This window comes from Podarcis filfolensis (genome assembly GCF_964270895.1).
Source record: "Podarcis filfolensis genome assembly, chromosome: 10".
Classification (NCBI taxonomy): domain Eukaryota; kingdom Metazoa; phylum Chordata; class Lepidosauria; order Squamata; family Lacertidae; genus Podarcis; species Podarcis filfolensis.
The window spans coordinates 48837914-48863714 of NC_139612.1; the positions used below are offsets into that span (position 1 = coordinate 48837914).

At 44.5% G+C, this 25801-nt stretch overlaps 1 protein-coding gene across 5 annotated transcripts in view; it reads right to left on the minus strand.

The window, feature by feature from the left end:
* Nucleotides 1-8751: 8751 nt before the first annotated feature.
* The window catches only part of TOM1 (target of myb1 membrane trafficking protein), a 31420-nt gene continuing 14370 nt past the window's right edge, over nt 8752-25801 (minus strand). For 2 of the 5 annotated variants that reach the window (XM_083574024.1, XM_083574028.1), the window contains exons 6-16: nt 25136-25282; nt 24409-24525; nt 24041-24174; nt 23894-23927; nt 23304-23412; nt 22739-22859; nt 17408-17483; nt 15957-16019; nt 11881-11940; nt 10321-10360; nt 8752-9883 (exon numbers count right to left, since the gene is read on the minus strand). In XM_083574024.1, coding sequence (XP_083430150.1) covers nt 9735-9883; nt 10321-10360; nt 11881-11940; nt 15957-16019; nt 17408-17483; nt 22739-22859; nt 23304-23412; nt 23894-23927; nt 24041-24174; nt 24409-24525; nt 25136-25282 — 1050 coding nt within the window. In that variant the 3' untranslated portion in view covers nt 8752-9734. The remainder of the gene's footprint in view (nt 9884-10320; nt 10361-11880; nt 11941-15956; nt 16020-17407; nt 17484-22738; nt 22860-23303; nt 23413-23893; nt 23928-24040; nt 24175-24408; nt 24526-25135; nt 25283-25801) is intronic. The other 3 variants (XM_083574025.1, XM_083574027.1, XM_083574026.1) reach the window with 3 other exon arrangements.

Here is a 25801-nt window from a genome sequence, read left to right on the forward strand (position 1 = left end):
GTGAGGACACAGAGTGCGTTAGCTTCATCCCAATGTCCTCCTCTACACTGGACTCATCTCTCCACTCTTGAACTTCACACATTCAGAGATTCTTAATGTTTTCAGCTAAGTGTACTGACGATCTCCCTTCAGACCATCTGGAGACTGGAGTTGGCAAGGCTGATGTGCAAGGGGGTGTTCAGGATCAGACAGGTGTTTATGGTGCCAGCCACCAGAACACAGCTATAGTTTCAGTCATTATGGTCCATGTTCTAATAGAACTGTAGTTCCTGGGACCTTAGCAGAGCACCACACACATCCTTGCAATGCCTTCCCTTGGTTTGTTTCATTTGCACAAAACCAGCGGTGTTTTCCCCTCAGGAAACTGTCCAGATTAATCTAGCCAAGCCACTTTGCAGCTTGCTGTAACATACACATGTGAAAAACAGCCACAAGAACATCTCCTGTTAAGATAGGAGCCAGCATCTCCACTTGCAAAAGTGGTTTGATGCCTTGACAATGAGTCTCCTGTTGGGGAGAAAAAAACCCAGGTGTGGCTCACTTGGTGGGTCAGAGCTGCATCAATAGTCTCCCAGCAGCAATGTTGCTGCGACTTAGTGAAAGGAAGCTGTGTGGATGTACTTGTGGGAGCAGCCAACAGGTTCTTCTAGTGCATCTTCTCAGCTTTGACCTTGCCACCACCTCAGTCCACCCCTCCTGGTTAAGTGCCAACAATACCACTGCTAGGAAGCGATTGTTGCTGTTCTGCACCATGGCATGAGCCACTCCTGGAGGGACCACATAGCTTAGTAGAGAGCTCATGTTTCTTTGCACACAGAAGGTTCTAGGTTCAGTCCCTGGCTTAGAAGGATCAGGTAGCAGGGGACATGGAAGACTTTCCCCCTTAGCTGCCAGAGAGCTGTTACCAGTCAGAACAGAATAGTATTGCAACAGACTGAGTTGGCAGCTACCGGTCAGAATGAAATTGGCCAGATTGCTGGATCTGGCCTGAAACTGCAATGCACACACACTATGCGTGCCCAAATGATTTTGATTAAATGAAAATAGATGGCGATCCCTTGGTTCACCTGTATAATATTTGTCAATCACTAGATCATATAGGCTTCAGAGTGTCTGAATCAGCTTAGATGGGAGGGCATGTGGTTCTGGAGTAGACTCACAGCAGATGTGAATACAGAGCCTAAGACTGGATTCAAGTCAATCAGTCATTGGCTTGGAACTGCCACAGATCACAAAGGCAGCTTGATAGGCGAGGCTGAGATCAGGAAAGTCATTGGAATGGGAAGGAGCATAGTGAGTTCTAAAGGGCTCCAAGGGAGGCCAATAACCCTGCTCAGTTGGTCGAGCATGAGACTCTTAATCTCAGGGTTGTGGGTTAGAGCCCCAAGTTGGGCAAAAGATTCCTGCATTGCAGGGAGCTGGCCTAGATTGCCCTTGTGGTCCCTTCCAACTCTACAATTCTATGATTCTACAAAATCAGGAAGCTGTTCCACTGCAAACTGGAGGTCAGGTCGTTGTGACTCCTTTAACTACTGCTTGTCCTGCCATACCAAGGAACACTATCCTTAAAGGTAAAGGGACCCCTGACCATTAGGTCCAGTCATGACCGACTCTGGGGTTGCGCGCTCATCTCGCTCTATAGGCCAAGGGAGCCAGTGTTTGTCCACAGCTTCTGGGTCATGCGGCCAGCATGACTAAGCCGCTTCTGGCAAACCAGAGCAGTGCACAGAAACGCTGTTTACCTTCCCGCTGGAGCAGTACCTATTTATCTACTTGCACTTTGATGTGCTTTCGAACTGCTAGGTTGGCAGGAGCTGGGACCAAGCAATGGGAGCTCACCCTGTCATGGGGATTCAAACCGCCGACCTTCTGATCGGCAAGTCCTAGGCTCTGTGGTTTAACCCACAGCGCCACCCGCGTCCCTACACTATCCTTAAGCAGGCTCAAAAACAAAAAGCATCTCTGATATGCCAGAAATGACCTTGATCCTAATGGCAGTATTAATGATACATCTGGAGAGAAGAGAGCACACAATGAGTCCCAGGTAATTATTGCTTGTGTGATGCAGGTGCATATGAGACATCTCTGGAATAAGCTGATGTACACCTTGCTGATGTACACACACACACACACACACACACACACACACACAACCAGTGACTCATCATATTGACATATATGACAGAAGCTGGACTGATACACAATGCAGGAAACCGTCCTTCAGGGCTGTGCTCTGAAGATATAATAGGCATTGTTCTTGAAGACGGGGAATTTCTCTGGACATTTAGGCTCCAGCCGTATGGACTCTTACTCGGGACTTAAGCCCCACTGAACAGAACGTAACCAGGCAAAAGCCTTCGCTGTGAGCTGGAAAATGGAAAAATGAACTGGGGCTAAGAGATCTGCCTTCTGTGCTTTTGAAATAGTAACATACACTTCTGGTTCTTACAGTACAATCCTAAGCATGTTTACTAAGAAGTAAGTCCTACTGAGTTCAGCAGGACTCAGTCCCAGGTAAATGTGTATAGTATGGCTTTCTTGTCTTCTCAGATTAACAACTTGGCTCAAAGCAGAGGTAAAACACGCGAGAATAAAATATGGTTTTTTTTTGTGGAGGAGGTTCATTTGTCTTTTCTTGTTTCTTGAAAACTCTATTTGGTTTATATTTCATTTGTTCAAATTGCATTAGTTTTGAGTTCCATGAATTAGCATTTCATCTTAATATTTGTCTTGGAGTGTTTCTCCGCTAATTTCCCTTTTCAAAAGAAAATTGCTGCTCATGGACATCAGATACACACTTTAGTATATGTATTTTGCCAGAATAAAGTGCCAGTTTTGAAGAATGAGTGTGTTTAGGGTCATGCATTGTTTCAGAAAGGACATATGAAGTAGATTCATGTTTAGATGTGAACTGAATTGAATTTCTAACCCAATCACTGGCTCTTTAATTACATCTGTTGAGAACACAGAATGAGCTGTTGGTTTGCCTAGATGGCAATGGTGGCTGGATATAACGTTGCTGCAGATCTCTCGCTCTTTCATGCCAGCTGAGCAAACATGTTCTTAAAAAAAACAACCCTGTACTATTTGACTTGTCCTAAATTCAGGGACATATTAGACATGACCTACTCAGAGTCACAAAAGTCATGACATTGTTTAGTAAATCTGTATAGCCGTCTTTCTTGACAAGTTCAGAATCCCTTAGAAAGCTTACTGTTCCTGCTCATGCTGCGTTGCATTAAGTGTGGAAGTCTGCCAGCTTATAAACCAATGCAACCCATCTCAGTTTTTTTTAAAAAATAAATCTTTCAACAGAGAACACAACAGAGTAAAAACTCTGTATAAGAAATAGGTGTAGTTTTAAGGGCATGTATTATTCATACTTCCCCTGGAGTATTCATTAAGGAACAGAAAGAGTTAAAGGCACAGCAATCAGATCGCTTGGAAAAATAGTTGTTTCTAGATCATTCTGAAGGTTTAAAAAAGAAGAAGGGATGTGAGCCAATGCATACAGCTGCAATCTCAGGAAAAGCAGCAGGAAACCATTTGATTCAATACAGGCTCACATGTTCTCACCACAGTGACTCAGCAAAAGTGGCCTCAAGACTGGAACAGCTTAATCAGCAAGTGTGGAGAGGCAAACAAAGCCTACCATGACACAGCAAGACAGATGCATGACTTGGAAGGTTCTTGAGAGGGTTAGTCAGCACAATTCAGACCATTAGCTCTTTCTCTGTACATTGTGCTGTTGTTTTGTAGCTGGAACTCATAATGCAGAAAATATGGCTGAAGGGCTCCTCCAGATTGATGTGGGTTTTTTATGGGTCAGTAAAAAGGGACAGCAAATAGGAAGAGTTGGAACATGGGGATGAGTAGCAGAGCATCCATTTGTCCTAACTCCTTATTCCCTCGCCCCGACACTAATCCTGTACAATACATAAGGATCATGTTGTTACACCTCCCCTCTGGAGGAATCTTCTTTGGAAGTTGACTTGGAGCTCCTCAAGGCAGACAGCACAGAGGAGCAACCTGTGTCAAAGGGATTGTGAGGCACAGCAGGGGAATCGGGGACTTCAGGGGTCACAGCAGCTCAACCTCTTCCTCAAGACAAAGATAACCCCTTCACAGAATCAGCAGCAGAAGCTGAACAGCTGTCAAATCCTAAGGAGCACAGGCACTTAAAGGTGAAGTCTCAGCCAGACACTAGAAGACCGAGTGTGTGCCTGAGGAGCAACTCCTCCAGAGTAAATGTATATGTGAGTAAGCTTCACAGGTAAGATGAAATATGCAAGCCACACAGGTATCTTGTGTGTTCTGGGTGAAGCCTTGGAAGGTCAGGTTTCAAAGTCTTCTTCTTCCAGGCTCAGAGTTGGAACAACATCTCTGCACCTTGCCACCTTGATGGTCACTAGACCACCCCTTGTTTGGACCGTGGACTGTAAGAACATAAGGTGGGCCCTGCAGGGTTAGGCCAATGGCCCGTCTAGTCCAGCATCCTGTTCTCACAGTGGCCTATCGGATGCTATGGGAAGCCCCAAAGCAGAACCTGGGAGCAAAGCATTTTCCCTGTGATTCCCAGTGCCTGCCATTTAGTGGAGTTGGAACGTAGCCATCAAAGCTAGTAGCGTCTGAGAGTTTTATCCTCCAGATTGCTTCTGGACCTCACTTCTTGTGTTAAAGAACTGCTTCTTGTCCTTCCTTCTTCTTTTGCCCTCCCATTTAGACTCCAGACTATGGAATGGCTCTTATTCTTGGACTTTCTCTATTAACTCTTAGCTGCTCACCTTGAGGCTTGGTCAACTAATCTTGGGCCATCATGAAATAATGATCCAGTTCTATGTGGATCATACAAGAGAAGAGGGGGAAATGACCTTCCTGTGGGTTAAAAACGGTCATGTGAACTCAGCCCTAAGAGTTCCACTGGCAAAAATAAGAAGAGGAAATCATTTCCGCTACAAGCAGCAGTTATGTGAAAACGCAAGGGAATATACTGATGGACATATCACAAAAGTTGATACTATCAGCAGTTTCTATTGAGTTCCAGTTCCACTCAGATATGCTCAGCACTTCTAACAGTGGCAGACCATGGCATCTCAGATGTCAGTGGCATTCTGTGCGGCGCCAAAATCTGCCCCCTCCCCAATGCCTCTTGCCTTCCATTGAAGTAATAGTGGCAAAGCCTGCTCTGGCATCCCAGAAATTCCATGCCCAGTGCGATTGCATTGGCTGCACTCCCCAAGAGATGCCTCTGCTTCTGAAAAGCTAGGAGATAAATATCCAGTATTTAGGACTGGTGCAAAATGGAATAGTCTGGAGTGCCTAGAGTAGACTGTTCCACTTTAGACTGTAGGGAAGTCGTAAGACCTGAAGTCTGAAATGGTGTAGACCATTCTACTCTTCAGATTGTTACCACCTCATTCTCTTGCATATGTAGGTAACGGTAAAGGACCCTTGTATGTTTAAGTCCAGTCAAAGGCAACTATGGGGTGAGGCGCTCATCTTGCTTTTCAGGCTGAGGGAGCCGATGTTTGTCCATAGATAGCTTTCCGGGTCATGTGGCCAGCATGACTAAACCGCTACTAGCACATGGAGGACTGTGACAAGTGCCAGAGCACATGGAAACCTTCCCTCCACAGCAGTACCTATTTATCTACTTGCACTGGTACGCTTTTGAACTGCTAGGTTGGCAGAAGCTGGGACAGAGCAACAGGAGCTCACCCCGTTGTGGGGATTTGAACTGCCAACCTTCCGACTGGCAAGCCCAAGAGGCTCAGTGGTTTAGACCACAGCATATGTAGAAGAGACTGAGATCGAACAAAATGCGTAACAGCTGGATGGAGGGAATAAATCAGAAAGAGCAGCAAACAAAAATGGAATAGGCTTGTCCCTGTCATTCGCATGTAAAATTTCTTAAGAGAAAAGGTCGTTTGAATTGGGGAAGTTCTGATTTCTCAACTAAAGCTGTTGTGTCCCTACTTGTCTGTTATATCTCTGAGAAGCCAGAAAATCAAAGGTTTTAGAAAAAAGGTCTTAGAAACCAGGATAATTTTTATTTTATATTAAATCAAAGTTCTGCGGAATGCTCTTCTTGGGAAGACAAGTCTGGCACCTTTGTGGTCAGTCTTTACATGCCAGGCTAAGACCTTTAGGCTTCCCCAGGTCTTCAATGTTGCCTCTTATGCTGGTTGCCACCTTTTAAGTTGGGTGTGTGTGCAGGACCCCCTCTCCCCCTCTGCTCACTGCTTTCCCCATTAGTTACTCTGAGCCAGAGAGGAGAGGTGTGATTTTGTGCCCTCTGACACACCCCAGGCCTCACTCAGGCCCGTGACAGTTTTATGTATTTTGTACTGTTACTGTTTGTTGTACAAACCATGAGATAACCATGAGTTACCGTATTTTTTGCTCTGTAAGACTCACTTTTTCCCTCCTAAAAAGTAAGGGAAAATGTGTGTGCGTCTTATGGAGCGAATGCAGGCTGTGCAGCTATCCCAGAAGCCAGAACAGCAAGAGGGATTGCTGCTTTCGCTGCGCAGTGATCCCTCTTGCTGTTCTGGCTTCTGGGATTCAGAATATTTTTTTTCTTGTTTTCCTCCTCCCAAAACTAGGTGCGTCTTATGGAGCGAAAAATACGGTATAGCCCATAGATAAACCATGGCTTCTCTCCAAAATTTGGTTTCTTCTCCAGCTGCTAGTCTTGGGTGGGTGTCTGGGGTGGTGTGTCTGGACAAAGCACAGCGAAGGAAGGATGCTGGGTTCACATGTATCACGAAGCCATAGTTAAAACAAACTAAAGCTCGTAAGCCACCAATGAGCCATGGCTTTTTATCATGGTTTGTTGCCAGTAAACGAAGCACAGTTAAACCACTGGGCACATAACACTAAGTTATGATTTAATGAACCATGGTTTAGCATTGCGTGTGAACCGGACCATTGGATACAGCAGCAGCAGTTCTATCGACCCTGTAACACCACATCTCTGGTGCCAGAACAATGCAAGTATAGAATTGCTTTGCCCAGTGTTTACAGAATCATAGAATTGTAGAGTTGGAAAGTAGCCCAACATTGGCACATCAACATTTAGGGTGAAACTTAACTGCCTTTTCATATTATTCCAATTACTGTAATCATATATTTGTACCCGAAGTATTAAATGCAAAGCTCCTAAAGGATTGCCCCTTATGTGAACACAGCCAGTGTTGCAAAACCGTAGTTACCCTCAAAATAATGAGCCAGCTTTGCTGTATTATAAAATTGCTTAATATTTTAAAATGACATTTGCAGTTTTGCTTCTGCTTTCTGAAACTTGCGCTGTGACACGTCAAGCATTGCTCAGCAGTCAAATAGGGTACTGCTGCCTCTATTTTCTGGTAGAGCTCTTGTACCTTCACAAATTCTTTACAAGGCAGAAATAACACAGGAGCTGTTTTCCCCACCTTGGAGAAGTAGTCTTAAACATTTTTAGAACATAAAAAACCTGTAACAGCTTGCCTGAAATGCAAAATAGGCACACGATCATATGCAAGGTAATCCATAAGATGAGGAAGACAAAGAACCGTAAAGTAAGCTCTGCTGACCTCTGCTGGCCTGTTTATTTTGGATGCAAGCTCTTTTACATGGACAAAGAACAAGATTTCTGCATAGAGAAAAAGTGCGAAACTTTTAAGTCTGTCACAAGAAGTGGCAATCTTACCCGGATGTATTTCCCAGGACTTATGCAAGTGGATAGGTTGAGATTGGCCAATAGCTCCTAGCATATAGTGGCATGCCTACATGTACACTCTATGTAACTTTATGTACATGTAACTTTATGTACACTCTGTACACTGATTTATTGGGTTTCCTGCTCTAAACAGAAGTACTTTTTTGTGTGAGAAAAGTATAAAAGGGTGAAGCTGCTGCCTGTGAACATTGGCTTTCCCTGAGCCCTGAGCCACTGGCGATGGTGCCTGGTTGAATGGCTTAGTAGAAGACAATTTCCTAGAGACATTTTAAGAGGCACTGTGGCTTGGCCCTTCCATCCCCGCTGCAGGGAACTAGTTCAGCAGTCATGAATGGAAAGCTCTGGCTGGACAGAGGAAGGACAGAAATCTTATGCTCTCCAGGCCTACAATTTTTTTGATCAGGAGTAATGGCTGATGAAAATCATGGAATACACAGAGATGGCAAAACTGATAGTGGTGATAAGAGCCACAGGTTTAGAATCTTTCAAGGAGGACTGGAAACCTTTTCTGGTCTATCTAAAATAAAACTTCTCATATGCAAAGTCCACTGTGGGGTTTGAAGTCTAAGAAAAAAATATATAGCAGAACATATAAGAACTTTGCTTAAAAGGATGAAACTGGGTATGATGGAATTTTAAAAACACCATTGCATGTAATTGCAATTATAAACACCAAGGTTGGGTGAGTGGGAATTCATCAATGTTGTAGACTAGGATTATAACTGTTGAGTGATGAAGTGTACCTTTGAAACGAAATAAAATATTAACAGTGTGTGAGAGAGAAATTATTTTTAGTTTGGATGTGATGGCTCTAGTAGTAAATACAGATGGTGTCTGATACCAGCAAGAGCACCACTGTTCCTTTCCTTCCACTGCCTTCCCAGACAGGACTCTGTTGAGGATGCAGAGCCAGCATCTCTTGCTCAGAAGCCCAGAATCTTCTCCTGCTCCTCCTCTTCCCCACCTTGCAAGGTGGCATTTTATGCCAGGATGCAAGACCCACACTTCAGTGAAAGCACGCACATCTCTAGTGAAGTCAAATATTGTCTTTAATAAGGAATATAAAAGGCAAGTCTCCCAGTTACATGGAATAATTCAGTATTTCACCCCAACAAGCTCCACCCATTAACACAGTGAACGCTGTTTCCTCGGTGTGTTTTCTGATAATGCACAAAAAGTGTCCAGCCTCTGCAGCAAAGAGGGATAGTTTGTGAGGAGGAGCTCTTAAGGGAAGGTTATGGCAGGGATAGAGAGATCATGATCAGTGGGGCCGTATGAATTAATTTCAGAAGAGAGGCTGCCTCCTGGATGTTCCTGTTTAGGAGGCAGGAAGAACCCAGTTTTAGAAGGATTTGGTACCACTGAGAAGACATATGCCTCCTTCCCTGTGGTGCTTCATGAGACAGGTACCTGGACTGGCTACAGTGAACTTGGGTGTTCTCAAAGCAGTCCTGACACAAGAGGCAGTGTTGTAACAGAGGCCCGCTGGGGTTGTTACCCTACTCCCAACAGTGTTCTCTGGTCATTACAAAGGGTTTCCATCGTTCCTGCTCAGCCAGGGGAGGGCAAAGGATGGAAAAGACACAGACGAGCTGCTCTGTTTTACAACGCAGTGCAGCTGCCTGTAGGGCTGGTAAGAAACTACAGAGCCCACTACCGATTTCCAGCATGGCTTCTTAATAGTCTCTTCATCACGAAAGGAACAACGAAACTGTCTTGCCCACAAAGGAGGAAACCCAAGCCCGTCGACTCACCAGGCGGCGACCCATTTGGCAGCTCTGCAAACCCTTCCCGCTTGTTTCTCTCTTGCGCCCCCAAATGCAGCAATGATTAATCTAACCCCAAAGCAGCCTAGAAAAGGAGGCAGGAGGAGAGGAAAGGGGTGGTGGGGGAAAGGTGTCTCTTCCCCAACGCACTCTCCTTTTGCTTCCCTCCTCTCCTACCCCAAGAAAGAGGAGTGCAGTGCAGCACACAGGTCCTCTTGAAACCACAGCACACCAGTCCACAGTAGGGTTCATAAAGCAAACATCGCCTCCTCTTCTTTGTCCTTCTTCCGCGGAGGGCCAGAGCTGCTGTTGGAGGAAGGAGCTCCAGTTGGGGGACTGGGAAGCGTAGGCAGCCGTTCTGCCACTTTTGCTCGCTCTTCCAGGAACTTGTCAAACTCTGGCAAGGAAGAAAAAAGGGAGAATGAGGAATCAAATCAAGAGTTGGAAAAGCCCCGAGCATTGCTTCTTATGTAATCGTTTCCATGGACTGGACACATCTATAATTCCAGATATATTTGGAGATTGATAGTTCACATTCACTGTTCAGGGGTGCCAATTATAAACACAACGCCTTCATGCAGGACATTTCTACATGTTTAAACATGGGAGCAACACATCCCAACAGACCTGTGCAAGGAGAGCCACATTTTGGGATTTTTCAAAAATCCCAAAGATTGAGAAGCCATTTGCACAGATTGCTCATTCATAGAAAATGTTTTTTATATATATATAAAAATGCGTAGACATGGAATCAATCAGCAGACAACATCCCATGCCTGCAAGAATTCATTGGAAACGTAACCCTCAAAGGCACAGGGTCTGCTAGCAACTTGCCTTCGCTGGTGACACCCTTTGGATCCACCGTGTCGTTTCCCTGAGAAAAGAGAACACAAGGAAGTGTGGAAATTATGGCAGATCAAATGAAAGTGTGCAGGGCTTAATTACATGGACAGAAAATTCCATATTTATTGGGACAGGGAACTAGTGTGTGCTTACTCACCTTGGTTTCCATCACCCATACCAGTAGAAACAGATAGCATTTTAAGGCAGAAACAGGATGACATATGGATACCAAAAGTCTACTTCCCCAAACTACCATTTTAGTCAAACAACAGTCACTGCCTTTCAGAAAGGATGAAATGCAGAGAAATTAGTTCTACACCAACATCAGAACAGACAAGACAGTGGAAAAAGCAGACCCTGTTTTAGCCAGTAAGTGAGGAGGCTGATTCACACAACTAACTTTCCTGTGGCAGGCAGCTTCAGCTATGTTTTGCCTGCATTTGGTTCATGGCAAACTAGTTATTTGAGAATTGAAAACTCAGGTCATGTTTAGGGTTTACGATGATGTAATCCTGGACTGGGGTGTGTGGAAATGAAATGACCCACGGCACATAGTGTGGCAATACAAACCACACCTTAGCTCAATATACTGCAAGCAGTGGGTGCTTATAGTAGTTTGCAAAGTAGTAAAAATGGGAAGGGGCATTAGAAGCAAAGGAAACTGCATAATGACATGCCAGACCACTGATGCATGGAGCTCAGTGAAGTTGGCCACAGAGGCAGGCAATGTAGTGCCTTCCAGATGTTATTGGACTCCAACTCCCATCAGCCCCAGCCAGCGTGGCCAATGATCAGAGATGATGTGAGTTTGAAGCAACATCTGGAGGGTATCACACTGGCTATTTCTGCAAAAGGGTTTCCGAACAGGCATCTTCCAGCCCCACATGGAGATGCCAGGGATGTCAAACTGTGACCTTCTGATGTGCTTTACCCCTGAGCTAGGACCCCAACTCCAGAGACAGAACACCCAAAGGCTGATTCTAGGTAGCTCTGCCGAGCATCTATTAAAAAAGGTAAAGGGACCCCTGACCATTAGGTCCAGTCATGGCCGACTCTGGGGTTGCAGTGCTCATCTCGCTTTATTGGCCAAGGGAGCCAGCGTACAGCTTCTGGGTCATGTGGCCAGCATGACTAAGCCGCTTCTGGCGAACCAGAGCAGCAGACGGAAATGCTGTTTACCTTCCTGCCAGAGCGGTACCTCTTTATCTACTTGCACTTTGATGTGCTTTCGAACTGCTGGCTGGCAGGAGCAGGGACCGAACAACGGGAGCTCACCCCGTCGCGGGGATTTGAACCGCCGACCTTCTGATCGGCAAGTCCTAGGCTCTGTGGTTTAACCCACAGCGCCACCCGCGTCCCTGAGAATCTATTACAGATATTTAAAAATAGAACACTGCCTCATACCATGTCAGACCACTGGTCCATTTAACTCAGTAATGTAGATATTGACTGGTGGCAGCTCTTTGGGGTTTTAGGCTCTACCACTCACCTAATAACTACATTCATAATCAGCCATCACTAATAAGTAAGTGCTTTGGCTATGTTACTTACCACATCAGTAGAGAGCCACTGCTCAATATCTTCCATGATGGCAGCTTGGGGGACGGGAACCTGGCAGAGAAAGGGAAAACAACAAAGGAAGGAAGGAAGGAAGGAAGGAAGGAAGGAAGGAAGGAAGGGAAGAGCATGAATGAAACCCATTCTTGCAAAAATGCTTTCTTAACTGACAGCCGCTTATTTTACTCAGACTGTTTTTAGGACCAGTATCTGATGGGAATCCATTTCTTAGCTAATTCCAACATCACTTGAGAATGGTTAGATGATTCTCAGGTTCACCTTTCAAATGGCCTAGGCCTACACCTGACCATGAATGACATGATAAACAGCTATGTCATGGACTGGGTCTCATGGGTAATATCAATTAAGTAGTAGTTTCAGTAGTGACCCTCAAAGATGGCAAAGTTGTTCAGCCATAAGATCTATCATGCATACATAGTATTATCCAATATTATGCCGCCTTGTGCAACACTGGGGAAAAGGGCAGGATATAAATAAAATAAAATCAATTGGGAAGCCCTAGCTGATTTTTAGTCTTTATTAACACAACAGGAAAAAAGTTCTTATTTCGATTCTTAGCATGAAACATTGTGAAGGGGCAAGCATTTTTTAAATCCAGGATTAGATTTTGGTGAATTGTAACAAGCTGCCTCTCACAAGTTGCAATGTATTCCAGTGAACTTCAAATACCACAGAGCAAACTCCCTGTGGCCATGGCATTTCAAAAATATCAATATTGCAGTCTTTTGCATTCCTGGTCAATTCAGGACACACCATCCTGTTTTTCAAGCTTTCCTCCATAAATCAAAGAGGACTGGAAACTTCTGATTTTATTGAATGAAAGCAGCGAATTTGCACATGCTGAACCACATTCTAGTGCCACAGGAACGTGCCTCAGTGGATTTAACATTTTGCCACCACTTCCTGATGTTAATGCCACTCAATGCTCTCTCTACCGCCACTGAAACAGGTACATCATTATTAGTCAATTGGGATGTGGCATGTCAGATCTGCTAAGGATTCTTCATTCACTTTCTCTCACCCTTCCTGTTCTTAAAGAGTTCGTTTCACTTTAAAGTAAAATTCAGTGAGATTGTTAAATGCAATGCTGTCTGGACCCCTGCCATTCATATTGTCACTTTAGAAAATTGCTGTGTTTACACCTCCAATTTGGAGCACATCTTGGGTCTGGTGGTAAGCCCAGAATTGGTGGACTGGCATGCAGGGTCCACCTGGCTTATCTGTGAACTCCTGGCTGTCTTCAATGGATGGCATGCATTGCAGGTTGCCTTCCTGCATGTCTGCATCTTGGGTACTTGAATGTGCCTGCCCATCTCCAGCATGCCACCTTCAAGTTGCTTAAAACAATAATCAAAGAGCAGCTAATGGCCATGACCTTCATTTGCTCTGCTTGTGAACTGTCAGCAGCAGACGACTAGTTATGGCTAGAAACCAAATGCTGGATTATCACTTTATGGACCCTGGTGGGACCCAGGAAAGCATCTCATACAATCTTAACACCCATGGAAACATAAGGCCATGCTAAGACTATTGGACTTAGCTGAGAGGGTGAAGTTGACATGTGCAATTAAGAGAAAAAATCATTGTCAATATTTATTAAAGATTGGAAACTCCTTTGAATGAAAAAGAATTGAAGTGGATTTGTATGAGGATTGAAGAAATTATTGGTTTATAGGAAGGAATTATTGGGTGTTATCCTGGAGTGGATGTCTTGAATATTTTTCTATATATAGCTGACAGACGAAGTTTTCTTTTCAATCTATTTTTGGATTGTGTTTTTATTTAGATTAGTTTCTTGGCTATTTGATATTAACCATTGTATACTTTTTTCAAACTTTAATAAAATCTATTGAAAAAAAGAAACAGAAGGCCGTGCATAAATTCTTTGGTATTTTAGGTGAAGAGCTGAGCTATTGCTACTGAGCATATAACCTGCATATGCAGTCTAACAGAATTCTGTCTTCATCCTAAACAGAAAGGAAGAGCCTGCATGATACATTGGATTGTCTGGAATTATACTGTAATTCCAGGAAATGAGGAAGAGGTAGGTGTGGCAAGGAGAAAGGCTTACTTCCTACAATGATTCCTTCCAAAATTGGACCCTGTGCTAACCCAAGTTATGGGAAACTGCTTAAGTGAAAAAAGTGATCTCCATAATGATGAATTTTCAAAAGTGAGGTTTTCCCTTTCACTGTGAAGAACTTCTTCTCCCCCGCCCTTGTCAGCAATTAGATGATCTCCCAAATTCACAGATCCTTAAATGCAACAAGGAATTTCTGCTTAAAAGAGAGAGAGAGCGCAAGAGCACAGAAGAGAACTAGTAATTCCCATAGGTTACCTTAAGGAGAAGTAAAAGCAAGCGGTTTCTTGCTATTAAGTGTAGGAAAGTTTGCTTCCAAATCAAAGAAAAAGTGTAAAAGCAAAATGTCAGACTCTATCTCACCCAAGAAAGAAAAGATCCCTTTAAAGCCATTTCTCAAGAGCCTGAGCTATTCTTGCCTAACCTTCTTTCCTCTGCCAGGGTAAAAGCTCTCCATCAGACTGGTTAGCATAACTGGAGATGTGCTAAGGTTTGAGATGGAGTGGCACAATTTAAGAAAACGAAACCAATATCTCCTTTATCCCTAGAAGAGCTTTCCAGGACAGGGGGAAGACAGGATTACACAAGCCAGTTGGTACAGTGTGTGGGCACACCTTGGACAAAGCATCTCAATGGGTCTTCTAATCCTGTAGCCATTTCCCTCCACCGGTTCAACTGTATATATTGAATTTGGAACCACAGAAATCAAAATGACAGACAGCCCAATACTGATCAAGTTACTAGTGTAAGTTCCCCTTGAGCTGGCTCTTTTTGGGCATTGTCGAGAGAATAAGCGAAAGTGGCAGAAACCTGAAGGGGTTGGTGCTGCATGGAGGATATGGAAAATGGTGTGTCATTCATAAGTTCCCTTCTGTGATGTGGCAGCCTAAGAGCTGGCCAGTAGTACTAACCCCTCATCCCATAGATGTTCTCACCTAGTGGGAGAAACATCTCTAGTCTCCAGTGCAGGAGGAAAAGACAGCAATGGATCATGGATATTTCTTGTAAAATTATGGTACAGATCCCTGGATTGTGAAGCTAGCTGAAAAGGGCTGGGTGGGGGGGAGGTTATGCTAATGGATTCAGAGATCAGTTTTTATCCCACTAAGGCAGGAATGGAAAATCTCTAGCCTGCCAGGCCTAGGGTTGCCAGATTTCAAAAAGTAAAAATTCCTGACACCCGCAAAGTTGTTGAGCTTTTTTTTAGGAAGACCCCAAAATTGTTAAGCATTGTTGTTGAGCTTTTTAGGGGAGACCTCCCCCCAAAATAGTGATGTTAAGCTTTTGGGCCTGTTTCTACTACTTTTTCATATATCCAGGTTTTCCCTTACATTTTGACGCTTGGGCAAAATTTCCCCAACACCATTTTTACACCTGGAAGCCAGGACATGTCAGAGGAGTTTTCCTGACATATGGCAAACCTAGCCAGGCCTCTCTTTGCTTCTGGCACCCCAATATATGTCCCTATCCCAACCTGCATTGAACTGGCTTCATGGCCAGACTGCCACGTTTCAATTCTGTGTGCTGATAATGGAGCTCTTTTCTCAGTGCACAACAAGGAAGGCAAAGTAGAGGCATGTGTGTCAGACATAAAGCATGTGATGTACCTAAATATGTATGCTTTAGCCCCATTCATTCTGTGTGCTGGCCCTGCCCACTTTGGGCATGAAGTCACAAACTACTTTCCTCCAAGGGAATCCCCTAAGGGGAAAATATTCTGCACTGTTGCACTATGTTGATGAGAATATAAGGCTTAAAAATGGTTCCTTGTTTTCTTTCATTGTGTTAAGATTTCTGCAGTCCACGAAGCCTTGTGGACTGTGGGTTTTATTACTGGGAGAGGTTGTTTGACTTCCAGCCCAGCCACATTACTTTCTCTGATGTCTGTCCCCACACACTGTTCAGCCAACACCGCACCCTTGCATAGCAGCCTCTATTTTGCTCTTCCTTGGCAGCGACACATCCTCACCATTCCTTGGCGCATCATCCAGTTTGCGATTGGGGCTCCATCAGTGGAAGCACCTGGCTCCGGCTAGTTGAGAGAGAGTTTGCTTTCAAAGCAGCTGGAAAAGGTGGGAAATGTGGGGCAGGGTAGGGAGAAATGCAGGTGCCTTCCAGGATAAAGGGCTCATGAGCTCAGAAGGGAGAGCAGCTCCCCCCTACAAATTAAAGAGAGCTGGAAAATTTCCTATCTCCTTCCCATTTTTGTTGAACACAAACAGAGTGTGGGAGAACCCCAAACTGAGCTCATGGCTTATGACCACAAAGATATAGTTGCATTGCCTCTGGGGACGGAAAGGTGTACAACCCCAAACCAGTTTCTTTCCCTATGGATGGGAAGGTCTGAGTTGAAGAAGGATGGCCTGCTAGCCTTCTAACCCAGACCTTGAAAGGAAGCAGGATTTTAAAGCCTGTGTGATCGTAGTTAGTCTAACCTCATATACTTAACAATGCACTGGCCCAGGGGCTAATCCGGCTGCATTCCTTGCCAGACTGCTCCACACCCTTCTTAAGTGGCTTAATAATATCTCTTGACAGAGAGACAGAGAGACAAGAGAGAGAGGAAAGAAACCTCTAATTTTGTGTGGCTGGAATGTAGCTTACAGTATGATGGCACAAGTCATATCCTTTGGTCTGCCCACCTTTGCCTCTGGTCCCACCACTGCAAGCCCATCCCACCACTGGCTTGTGGCCCCTGGAAGGTTTCTTAGGATGGAAAAGGCCCCCCCACCCTGGGTGGATCCCCTAGAAATTACACCCCCAAACCTCTTTTTACTGCATTTTTGTGATTTTAAAATGATTATTTAGTTGCAGGTTTTTAAGGCTTTACATCTTGCATTTTGATAGCTGCTACTAACTTGTTACAGCTCAGAACCATAATACACATCAGCAGTAACTGAAAATGACTGGAGTATTACTGAATTATAATTATTTTTACTTTTTCGTCTTACTGATCGAGAATCGTTTCAAAAGGTTACTAGTCCTCCGTATGTACTGAATTCTTAAATAAACTGTTTGATATGCTGATGCTTGCTTGCTTGCTTGTTGTTTTGTGCTGTGCAATTAGGTACTTATGATTTAATTGTGTGCAGTTGCATGTTCTGCCACTCCCGCTGTGGGGACAGGGGAGATGTGTGAGTCCATGTTTAGGTGTTAATGAGATAGGAAAATATACGAAACTATGTAATTAACCTCCAAAGCTGCTCTGATGAACTGAGTGAGCAATGACCTAGGTCCTACTCCCACTAGCTCCAGCCAGCATGGTCTATGGTCAGGAATTTTGGGAGTTGTAGTCCCCCCAAAAACCCCATATGGAGGGCATCATGGTATACATGGACCTACAGCTGACGTCTTGGGAAGGCGGGGGGCTCATCTTTTACATTGAGTGCTCATGGAATATCTTTATAGTTAGCAACTCACCGCTGCTGTGTTCTGTTGCCGGGCATCCAAGGCTCCAGCTAGTCCTTGCCTGGCCAGAGGGTCTTCATACTTCACCCTGGAAGAGAGAAACAGGTCAAAGAGAGAAAAACCAAGCGGAGAAGCTACTGAAGGTTATGCACTATGGAATCTTCTTTGAAACTAGATATAGAAAATGGATGTGCTTGGGGATCCTGCTTTTCCTACGTACACAGGATCGTTTACATCCTTTGTCATAAGGAAGAATGACTGAAATCTGGTGAACGTCAACCCCACACTCTCTCATTGACAGCAGGGCCAAGCTGGAATAATTTTTGTGAAAATGTTAATATCAAAAGGCCACTTACTAACCATTCAGCAATTTTTCAGGCTGGATGCACATGTGCTAGCAAGAGCCCTAATGGGCTAGGATAGTCTAAGTGATCATTATCTGAAGTACTGACTTATTTCTAAATGGACACTCTTTGCCCTTCGTGACATAAGCTCATAGCCCAATTGGATCAATCGCAGCACCGTGATGCCATTGGGTCTAATATGTGATGCTGATTGGGTGGGATCACTTGAGGATGGAACGAAACAGAGAAAGAAACAAAGAGCACCAGGGCAAGAGCAGGGGAGCGGTTGTGAATAGTCACAGACAGCCATGGAAAAGTTTATAGCATTATAAAAGGTTTTCAGGTTCCAGGTGGTGGAACCTGGACATTGCCCGTTCTGAAGTAGGTCTGAACCAGCGGAACATGGCTCAGTTGTACTTAGGAATCCAACAAATGTGACAATTATCTATTTGGCTGCCATGAGTGCTCAAATGCATGAAAGAGCGAGCAATGCAATTTATAAACAAATAATAAACAAATCCCTGCGAGGCAGGTTAGTCTGAGAACCAGTGACTTGTCAAAAGGATGCCCTGTGAGCATTATGGCTGAACAGTGGATTTTAGCATGGCTCATCTATATCTATACCCAAAGCTTTTGCAATTATACTACCTTAGCTCACACATGTATATATGCCTAGTTAGAGATCCCACTGAAACAGGGACAAGCCCTAAAGTTGCACCAATATTCCATGAGTTTGGAGAGAGTTTATTGTGGATTTTGCCAGCATGGCCTAGCGCTGTGAGTGTTAGCCTTGGTGCTGGTGTCAAACCCAAGCTCAGCCATGTACCAAGTGGTTCTAGGCAAGCCCTTTCTCTCCATCCCAACCCGTAACATAAAGAGGGGCTGCCCTCAAGGGTTTGAAGGAAGGTAAAATGATATGATATGTGTCTATCATGCACCTTAAGAGATAGGCTATAAATAGAGATTATCCCTTATATATATGCATACTAGGATACTCAGACCATACACAACTCCTTCATTGCTAATATACACCACACATCTAGAGTTGTGTGTAGAAATAAGTAAGTGGAATAACAACAACAACAACTTAAAAAGAACATTCTTTGGCCAGACATTCCAATTTCTGGACCAAGAAAATTTCTGCACCCTATAGTGCAGTACATATGCATAACTTCTCTTATTTTGTACAACAGATGCTGTGATCTTTACAATCTTGCATGATTTTGTCTGGTATTGCTAATTATGAGCGGAGTCAAGGAAATATGGAGGAAACCGAAGCTTTAACCCAACCACCGCTCCACCTCCTGAGATTTCTGCAAACACTGCCTCCATGCTTTCAAGCAGAGCTTTATAGACACAGGGACTAGAAAAGTGCCATTTATATATGAAAAGTGGAAAAAAAGAGAAAGCTGGGATTCTCAGAAAACTAAATTCTGCACTCGTCACATTCTGCACTTTTTCTATGCTATTGCAGAACTGTGACATGCACAGAAACCTGAATGCACTTCTGTTCTACCTAAGCACATGCCCTTAAAATACATTCAACATCCCTCCACATTTCTATTTTGTTTCGGGAGACACGGTGGGCAAACTTATGTGGTGCAGATGGGCTTGGACAGACTTAACTGTTTCTGATTAATCAGTGCATGCACAGCTACAACAAGACCTCTGCAAATATCACAACTGCCCCATTTCCTGCAAGAAATACCTTCAGTTTCAAGACCACCCTGCCCACCCTTTGCCCTCACCCTCCAATCTATGCAGATTATTTCTTACACAGGAAGGCCAATGTTTCCTTGGACGATGACATCCCAGTGGTGAGCTCCCCCAAGCCATGTCTCTGTCCCTCCCATGGTCACCGGGAACCGTTCCCTGCTGGGGCCAAGGGGTTGGGCCACTTTTGCTCAAACTTTTCAAAAAAGAGCTCGTCCGTGAAGGGCCCGCTGTGCACAATGGCGTCAAGGATGAAGTAGAGTGCCACCACCATGCCGCTGATGAGGCAGAAGGGCAAGAAGGGTTTGAGGTGCTGCCAGAAAGTCTGCAGACAGATGTTCATGGGGATCTGGGAAGACGCACGAGCCAGCTGTGGTGGTTGCCCACAAAAAGGGTCTCAGTCTGGAAGCGAAGCCGCAGGAAGGGAGGGGGGAAAAGGCACAGGAGAGCATGAGGGGCTGTAGAAGAGACAGTCCTGAGATGGCTTGCTGGCAAGAAAGTTAAAAGTAGGAGGCAGATAGTCCAGTTGGAGAAAGAGGAATAAATAGAAGGAGCCTCTTTATCGGAAAGATCACACCCGTCACAGGAGGATCAGGTTTTGCTGGAGAAGTTAACAGTGCTCAGTTCCAGGGTTGGGAGGAGAGTGGCCGGAGTGTGCGCCAAGAGGTTGGGTTTCAGCATAAGATCAGCTGCTTCCAGCCTTCTCGCTCTCTGCCTTGTTTCTGCACAAATCGACTCCACTCCGCACTCAGCAAACCGTTTGCTGAGAACAACATTCGGACAGCGTTTTACACAGCATCCTTCTCCCTGTGTCTGGTGTGCTCGACTGGCTCTTTGCGAGGGCAATCTGTGAGTCAAGAATTATAAGCCCTTTCAGCGGCAGAAAGAGCTGCAGCAATGGCAATTAGAAGGATGCTGGCTCCCAGCCCGGTTTGCTAAGTGTTGGGGGTGGAGTGCATTTCGTGCTCAAGCGTAACCGCACATGCCCAAAACAAACATCTGTTTCTACAATCAGCAGGGGTCACTGAAAGGCTTCTTGCAGGTTAGCAATACCGAGCCTAGGACTTTTCCCTCAGACACATCTGTGGGTTTTGGAACTACAAGGCTGAATTTGCTGAGTACAATGGAAAAGACCATATCTTCCACACCTAAGTCCTCTACGGAATAACCATGCTTAGCATTATATACTACTTCCTGAGCATGCAGAGTGCTCTGCATAATTCTAACCAGTAATCCTTCAGGCAGCCAACCTGAAAGATAGGTTGCAATTATAATTAACCCCCTATTGCAGATTTGGGGTGGAGGGGGAAAGGGTGGCTGTGAGAATAGTGGCTGCCCTGAAGCCAACTGGTGAATTCATGGCTGAGGTGAAATTGGCCTCAGGAACTTCCTCGTAGAGTTTAGCTGAAGTGTCAGACTCATCCTATTTGTGGGCAGTAAAGGAGATGGGGAATGTTTCAAGGTAAGATCCACTCAGTAGTCACTGGCCATCATTTCCTCATCCCCTTGATGTTCCACCATGATGTCCTGTTGCACAGGGGGAGCGTTCTGGGGAAAACATTTGATGGCCCTTCTTCCCAGAAACCCCCACAGCTCAATGGTACATCATGGTATAGCATGTCAAGAGGCTTCTGGGGGAAAAGACTGTGGCTGTCAAAAGGAACACTGACTGCTTCAGCTGTTACTGCCATGTGGTATCTGTGAAATAAGGAATAAGGATGTGAACAGAAGGATGTGAATCCTTGAAATTGTCTGCAAGTTCCGCAAAAAGTTTTCATTGGAGAACTTTTGGCCTACTCTTACATTTTGGCTCTCAAGAAATCTAGATCATTGCAACTGGGACAGCAGGAGCAAACAAGGTATGTGACTTAAGATACAGATAATGTATGGTGCAGGGGAAAGCAAACCTCCTCTTTACAGGAATATTCATTCCCTGCTTTAACCACCCCCCCTCCCCACATAGATCAAGTCATTTTTGTATGTGTGAGATTTGTTTTCAAAACTAAGGAGGAAACGGAAATTCCAAAATCTTGAAACTTTCACTCTAGGTTACCCCAGAGAATTTTAAAAAATGCATTTATTTACTTAGTACCACAATAGCTATTTCCCTCTGGGATACTGTACAAGAAAATACTATAAGCAAAATATAAAAATCATATGAATTCTGTAATGGAAAGAAGCAATGCTAAGTAAAGTATGTGTATCATAAGAAGAGGTTTGTCTCCTTTTCCAGGCTACAAGCATGGGCAACTGTAAGAAGCAAAATACAAGTACTGGGTATGGCTGGTGTTTACTCTCCTGGAGTATTATCTGCAGCACTGAAACACAGCCCTGCTCTCCATTTGGCCCACGCCGTTAACAATAAATTATCCATTTCACTGCTGCTAAAATTCCAGGAAGCCATTAGAGAATGACAACATAACAGACAAGGGGGGAAAAAAAAGAGTAGTGGAGAGAGTTAAGTGCTAATGAAAACTCAAGACTGCCTTCATTAGTTCTGGTGGGGATGGACAACAGCAGCAGCAATAAACAAAACCAAAACAAATCAGTCTCCTAAAAGACCAGGGTTTTAAACAGTACAGACAGTCTGCTCTTGAACTCCACCACCAAAGAACATTCAGACTGGAAAATGAAAGATGGGTGTGACATTGGAAGAGTCACTCCTGCACCACAAGCAACCATGCAAAAGGGAAATGGAAGCTGGCGAAAGAGCAGGGACAAACATGTAGCCTTTTTCCTATCCTGAAAAACTGGGCATAAGAAGGGCTGAGCCAACACAGTTTGGAAAACAAAGTATCTAACAGCAATTCACTGGAAATAGAAACTATTTGTCCCCAAAGGGCTCTGCGCTGGCACTCAAGTCCCTAGGGGGCTTCAACTACACCTGCTGAGTACAAGCTTGTTTGTTTGGTATCTCTTATTAAACATACTATTCATCCGACAAGCACCCTTGATTTCAGTTTCTCCTTTTCCTACTTGCGATACCCTAGAATTTAGGGCTTATTGATTTGCTTAATCACATGGAAAAAATATCGAGGGGCAGAGGGCCATAGTTTCTAGCAAAACAAGTCCTGCTTTTGAAAAAATTAAATAACAATTCTGCATGGATATAAACCATATTTTGCACCAAAAGCCAAATTCCTCTGTTTCTATACATTATGCAAACCTGCATAACTTCTCTTGTTTTGAGTTATGAATGAATGAACGTTCATTATTAAGCCTGAACAGCCAGCATGCAACCCTTGTATACAACACCTAATTTGCAGCAGCAGGTGCTGTCACTTACTCTTTGCGTTGATCGGCCAAGTTGCTGCCTCGGGTCAGTGCAAACATGTCAAACTCTTCCTCCAGCTTGCCAGAATTGTTGAGGGACTGCAGTCCTGCACTGACGCTGCCGGAACCCAGATCTGAAAGGCGTAAAAAGTCAAGAAGAAGGTAACATCTAACACACGTTCAGATCAGCAAAGCATAATACATACCTGTCTGAAAATAGGATCACAGGAGGTTTCATTTCTTTTTGCTGGTAAGGATAATTTTATGAAGGGTTGCATGTGCCATGCCTCCTCTGTAAAATACCTCTCCTCTCCCTCCAACCCACTCATCCCATGTGCTGCTATCAGGGTAAGTTATGAACATCTGCATACATTTGCTGGCTTGGCATGACTGATTCTGCTACCTTATATTAAATTAATTCTGAAGTTTTTAAAGCAAGGACTGAGGGAGCATAAAGAAGGAAAGATACAGAAGCTAGAAGACAGGTGGGTGAGCTAGTGGCTCCCAGAATCATGGGGCTGGGGTAGGGGGCAGACAAGGAAACCACACAGCAGAAGGAACACAGGTAAGTTACTCACTCATTTCTGCAAGCTGAGATGAAAGCGTGGAGGCGGCTTCTGGTTTTTTTTCTACTGCATTAGGTCCCACATCAATCAAATTGCTTGCATTTTCTGCATTGTTTAGCTGCTTAAAAGAGACAAAAAGTTTGCTTCACTATTTTGAAACTATTCTCACAGCATTTCTAACCAATCATCATCATCATCATCATCACCATCATCATCATCATCATTTATTACTTATACCCCACCCATCTGGCCATGCTTTCCCAGCGTGGTTCTGCTTTGGGAGGCCACGAGTTTTGAATAACTGAGGAAATCTAAAACACCATTCATGACCCAAAAAATTCTGAGAAATTTGGAAATAATGGAATCAGCCTCACCAAGAATAAGACAAAATATCTGAATCCGCCACATTGAGGACTGTGCCCCTTGGTTCTAATGTGCTACTATCTTACCCTTCTAAGAAACATTAATAATAATAATAATAATAATAATAATAATAATAATAATAATATTTTTTTATTTATACCCCAGCCACTCTGGGCGGCTTTCAACAGATCATTAAAAACCTTGTTAGCATGCATTAAAAGGAAGGAACACTCATTCACCTTAGCAGGCTGGCCAGATCGGAGCCGTTCGAACCTATGAGAAAGAGAGAGGTGAGCAGATGAGCTCAGGTGGAAGGTTTACACAAGCTGTTTTGCTTGCAAGGGGGTGTGGGCTGGGGAACGAGCAGGGGAGGGGCATGGGAATACCGTTCGTGGCGCAGGAAAATGTTGTTGAGGTTGTCATTGACAATGAGCAGCTCCTCTGTTAGCTGTTCATTGAGGATGCGGGGGATCAGCTCCAGCACACGCTGCTGCATCGCTTTACATGTCCGGTTCAGCTCCTACCCATGGCAAGAGAACGTACATTGTGAAAACTGAACCAAACAGCCTAGGTTAACAAGTGGCAGTTAGTAACCAGCCCGGGCTAAAAATCCATTCCTACTGCTCGAGTCACTGGCGTGATGGGTTATTTTTGTCGGCATAAGCTAAGCCCACCTCAGCACTTGCTGGCCCGAACCAAATTAAGTCCTTACTCACAGCAGCAGAGGCAAACTTGTGCTGCAGCCGCTTCCTACCTGGAGCAGGTCAAGGTCGGAGGTTTCAGCTTGTCCTGGCACAAGCTCCGTGAGCATCTCAGACATCACTTTCACATTCCCATTCACCACTTCCAACTTGCTGCGTAGTTTCCCAATCTGAAAGCACAAATACAGCCATTACGTCCAGCTGGACTTTCCACTCTTAGAGAAGGACGCAGGAAATTACCTTGTACTATCAGACTATTGATTGACCTAGCCCAGTACGATCTGATCTCTCCAAAGACAGGCTTTCCCCCACCCTGCTGCCTGTGATGTATATCTGTGTATGCATACATGTGTGTGTGTGTGTATGTATTAGGACCTGGCCATACCCTTGCTAAACAAATGAGACCTCTGACACTGCTCCTTCAGGCACATTTTCATTACTGTTGTAACTGTGGAACTTGCAACCATGGAAGAAGCAGGGTTCCTTTTTATGAAACAGTCTCTTCTCCATATGAGGAATCGAATGACTTGTGGAACATGGGGGGGGCCACCCCCCAAGCTGGATGTATTGCAATAATATCACTACACTGTAGAGATGGAAAGCCCTAGAAAAACCCTGGAAAAATTGGAAAAGTGTGTGGAATATTCAAACTATATCAAACTGTGTTTTTTTTCAATTTTCCTGAAAAAAAACGGCTTTGGGGAAAAACAGGTCCCCCCCCCATTTCTCCGTCCCCCCCCCAAGGCCTTCCCATCTCTACTACGCTGAAGTTGAACCTACCTGCTCTGGTGTCGGTGTGATGGGGGCATCCGTGGCGGCCCCTGGAGAGACAGGGAGAGACACAGGATGCAGAATAGACTCTATTGCTTGAGGGGAGTCTGCTGCTGGTGAATTCACTCCGGTAGGGGAGCCTGAGGTATATACAGTCTAGAGAGGAATCCGTAAAATAAAAGAGAAAGTGGTTCAGTAACAGCTGAAAAAAGGCAAAGGATATTTTTCCCCTCCTACTCTATTAATTCACCCAGCAATGTTCTACGGTGTTTTCTGCTCTCTTTGGTGTTCCCCTGAGTAATTTGTTTATTAATTACATTTATATGCCACCTTTATCTTCCAAGGAGCTCAAGGGAGTGTACATGGTTCTCCTCCCCATTTCATTCATACAACAACCCTGTGAGGTGGGTTAGGCCAAAAGATGGTGACTGGCCCAAGGTCACCGAGTGAGCTTCAGGGCTGAGTGGGGATTCAAACCCTGCTCGCCCAGGTCCTAGTCCAACACTCTAACCATTACGCCACACTGGCTCTCCAGTAATGAGCTGGACATGAAGCCCGCCAACATCCTTACATTCTCTGGGCTGACCATTAATCCTCCTATTTGGATTCCAAAACAGACTGCCCTCAATGAAATGCACCCCAGCCACAGGTCCCAATGAGCTGACAGAAACTAGG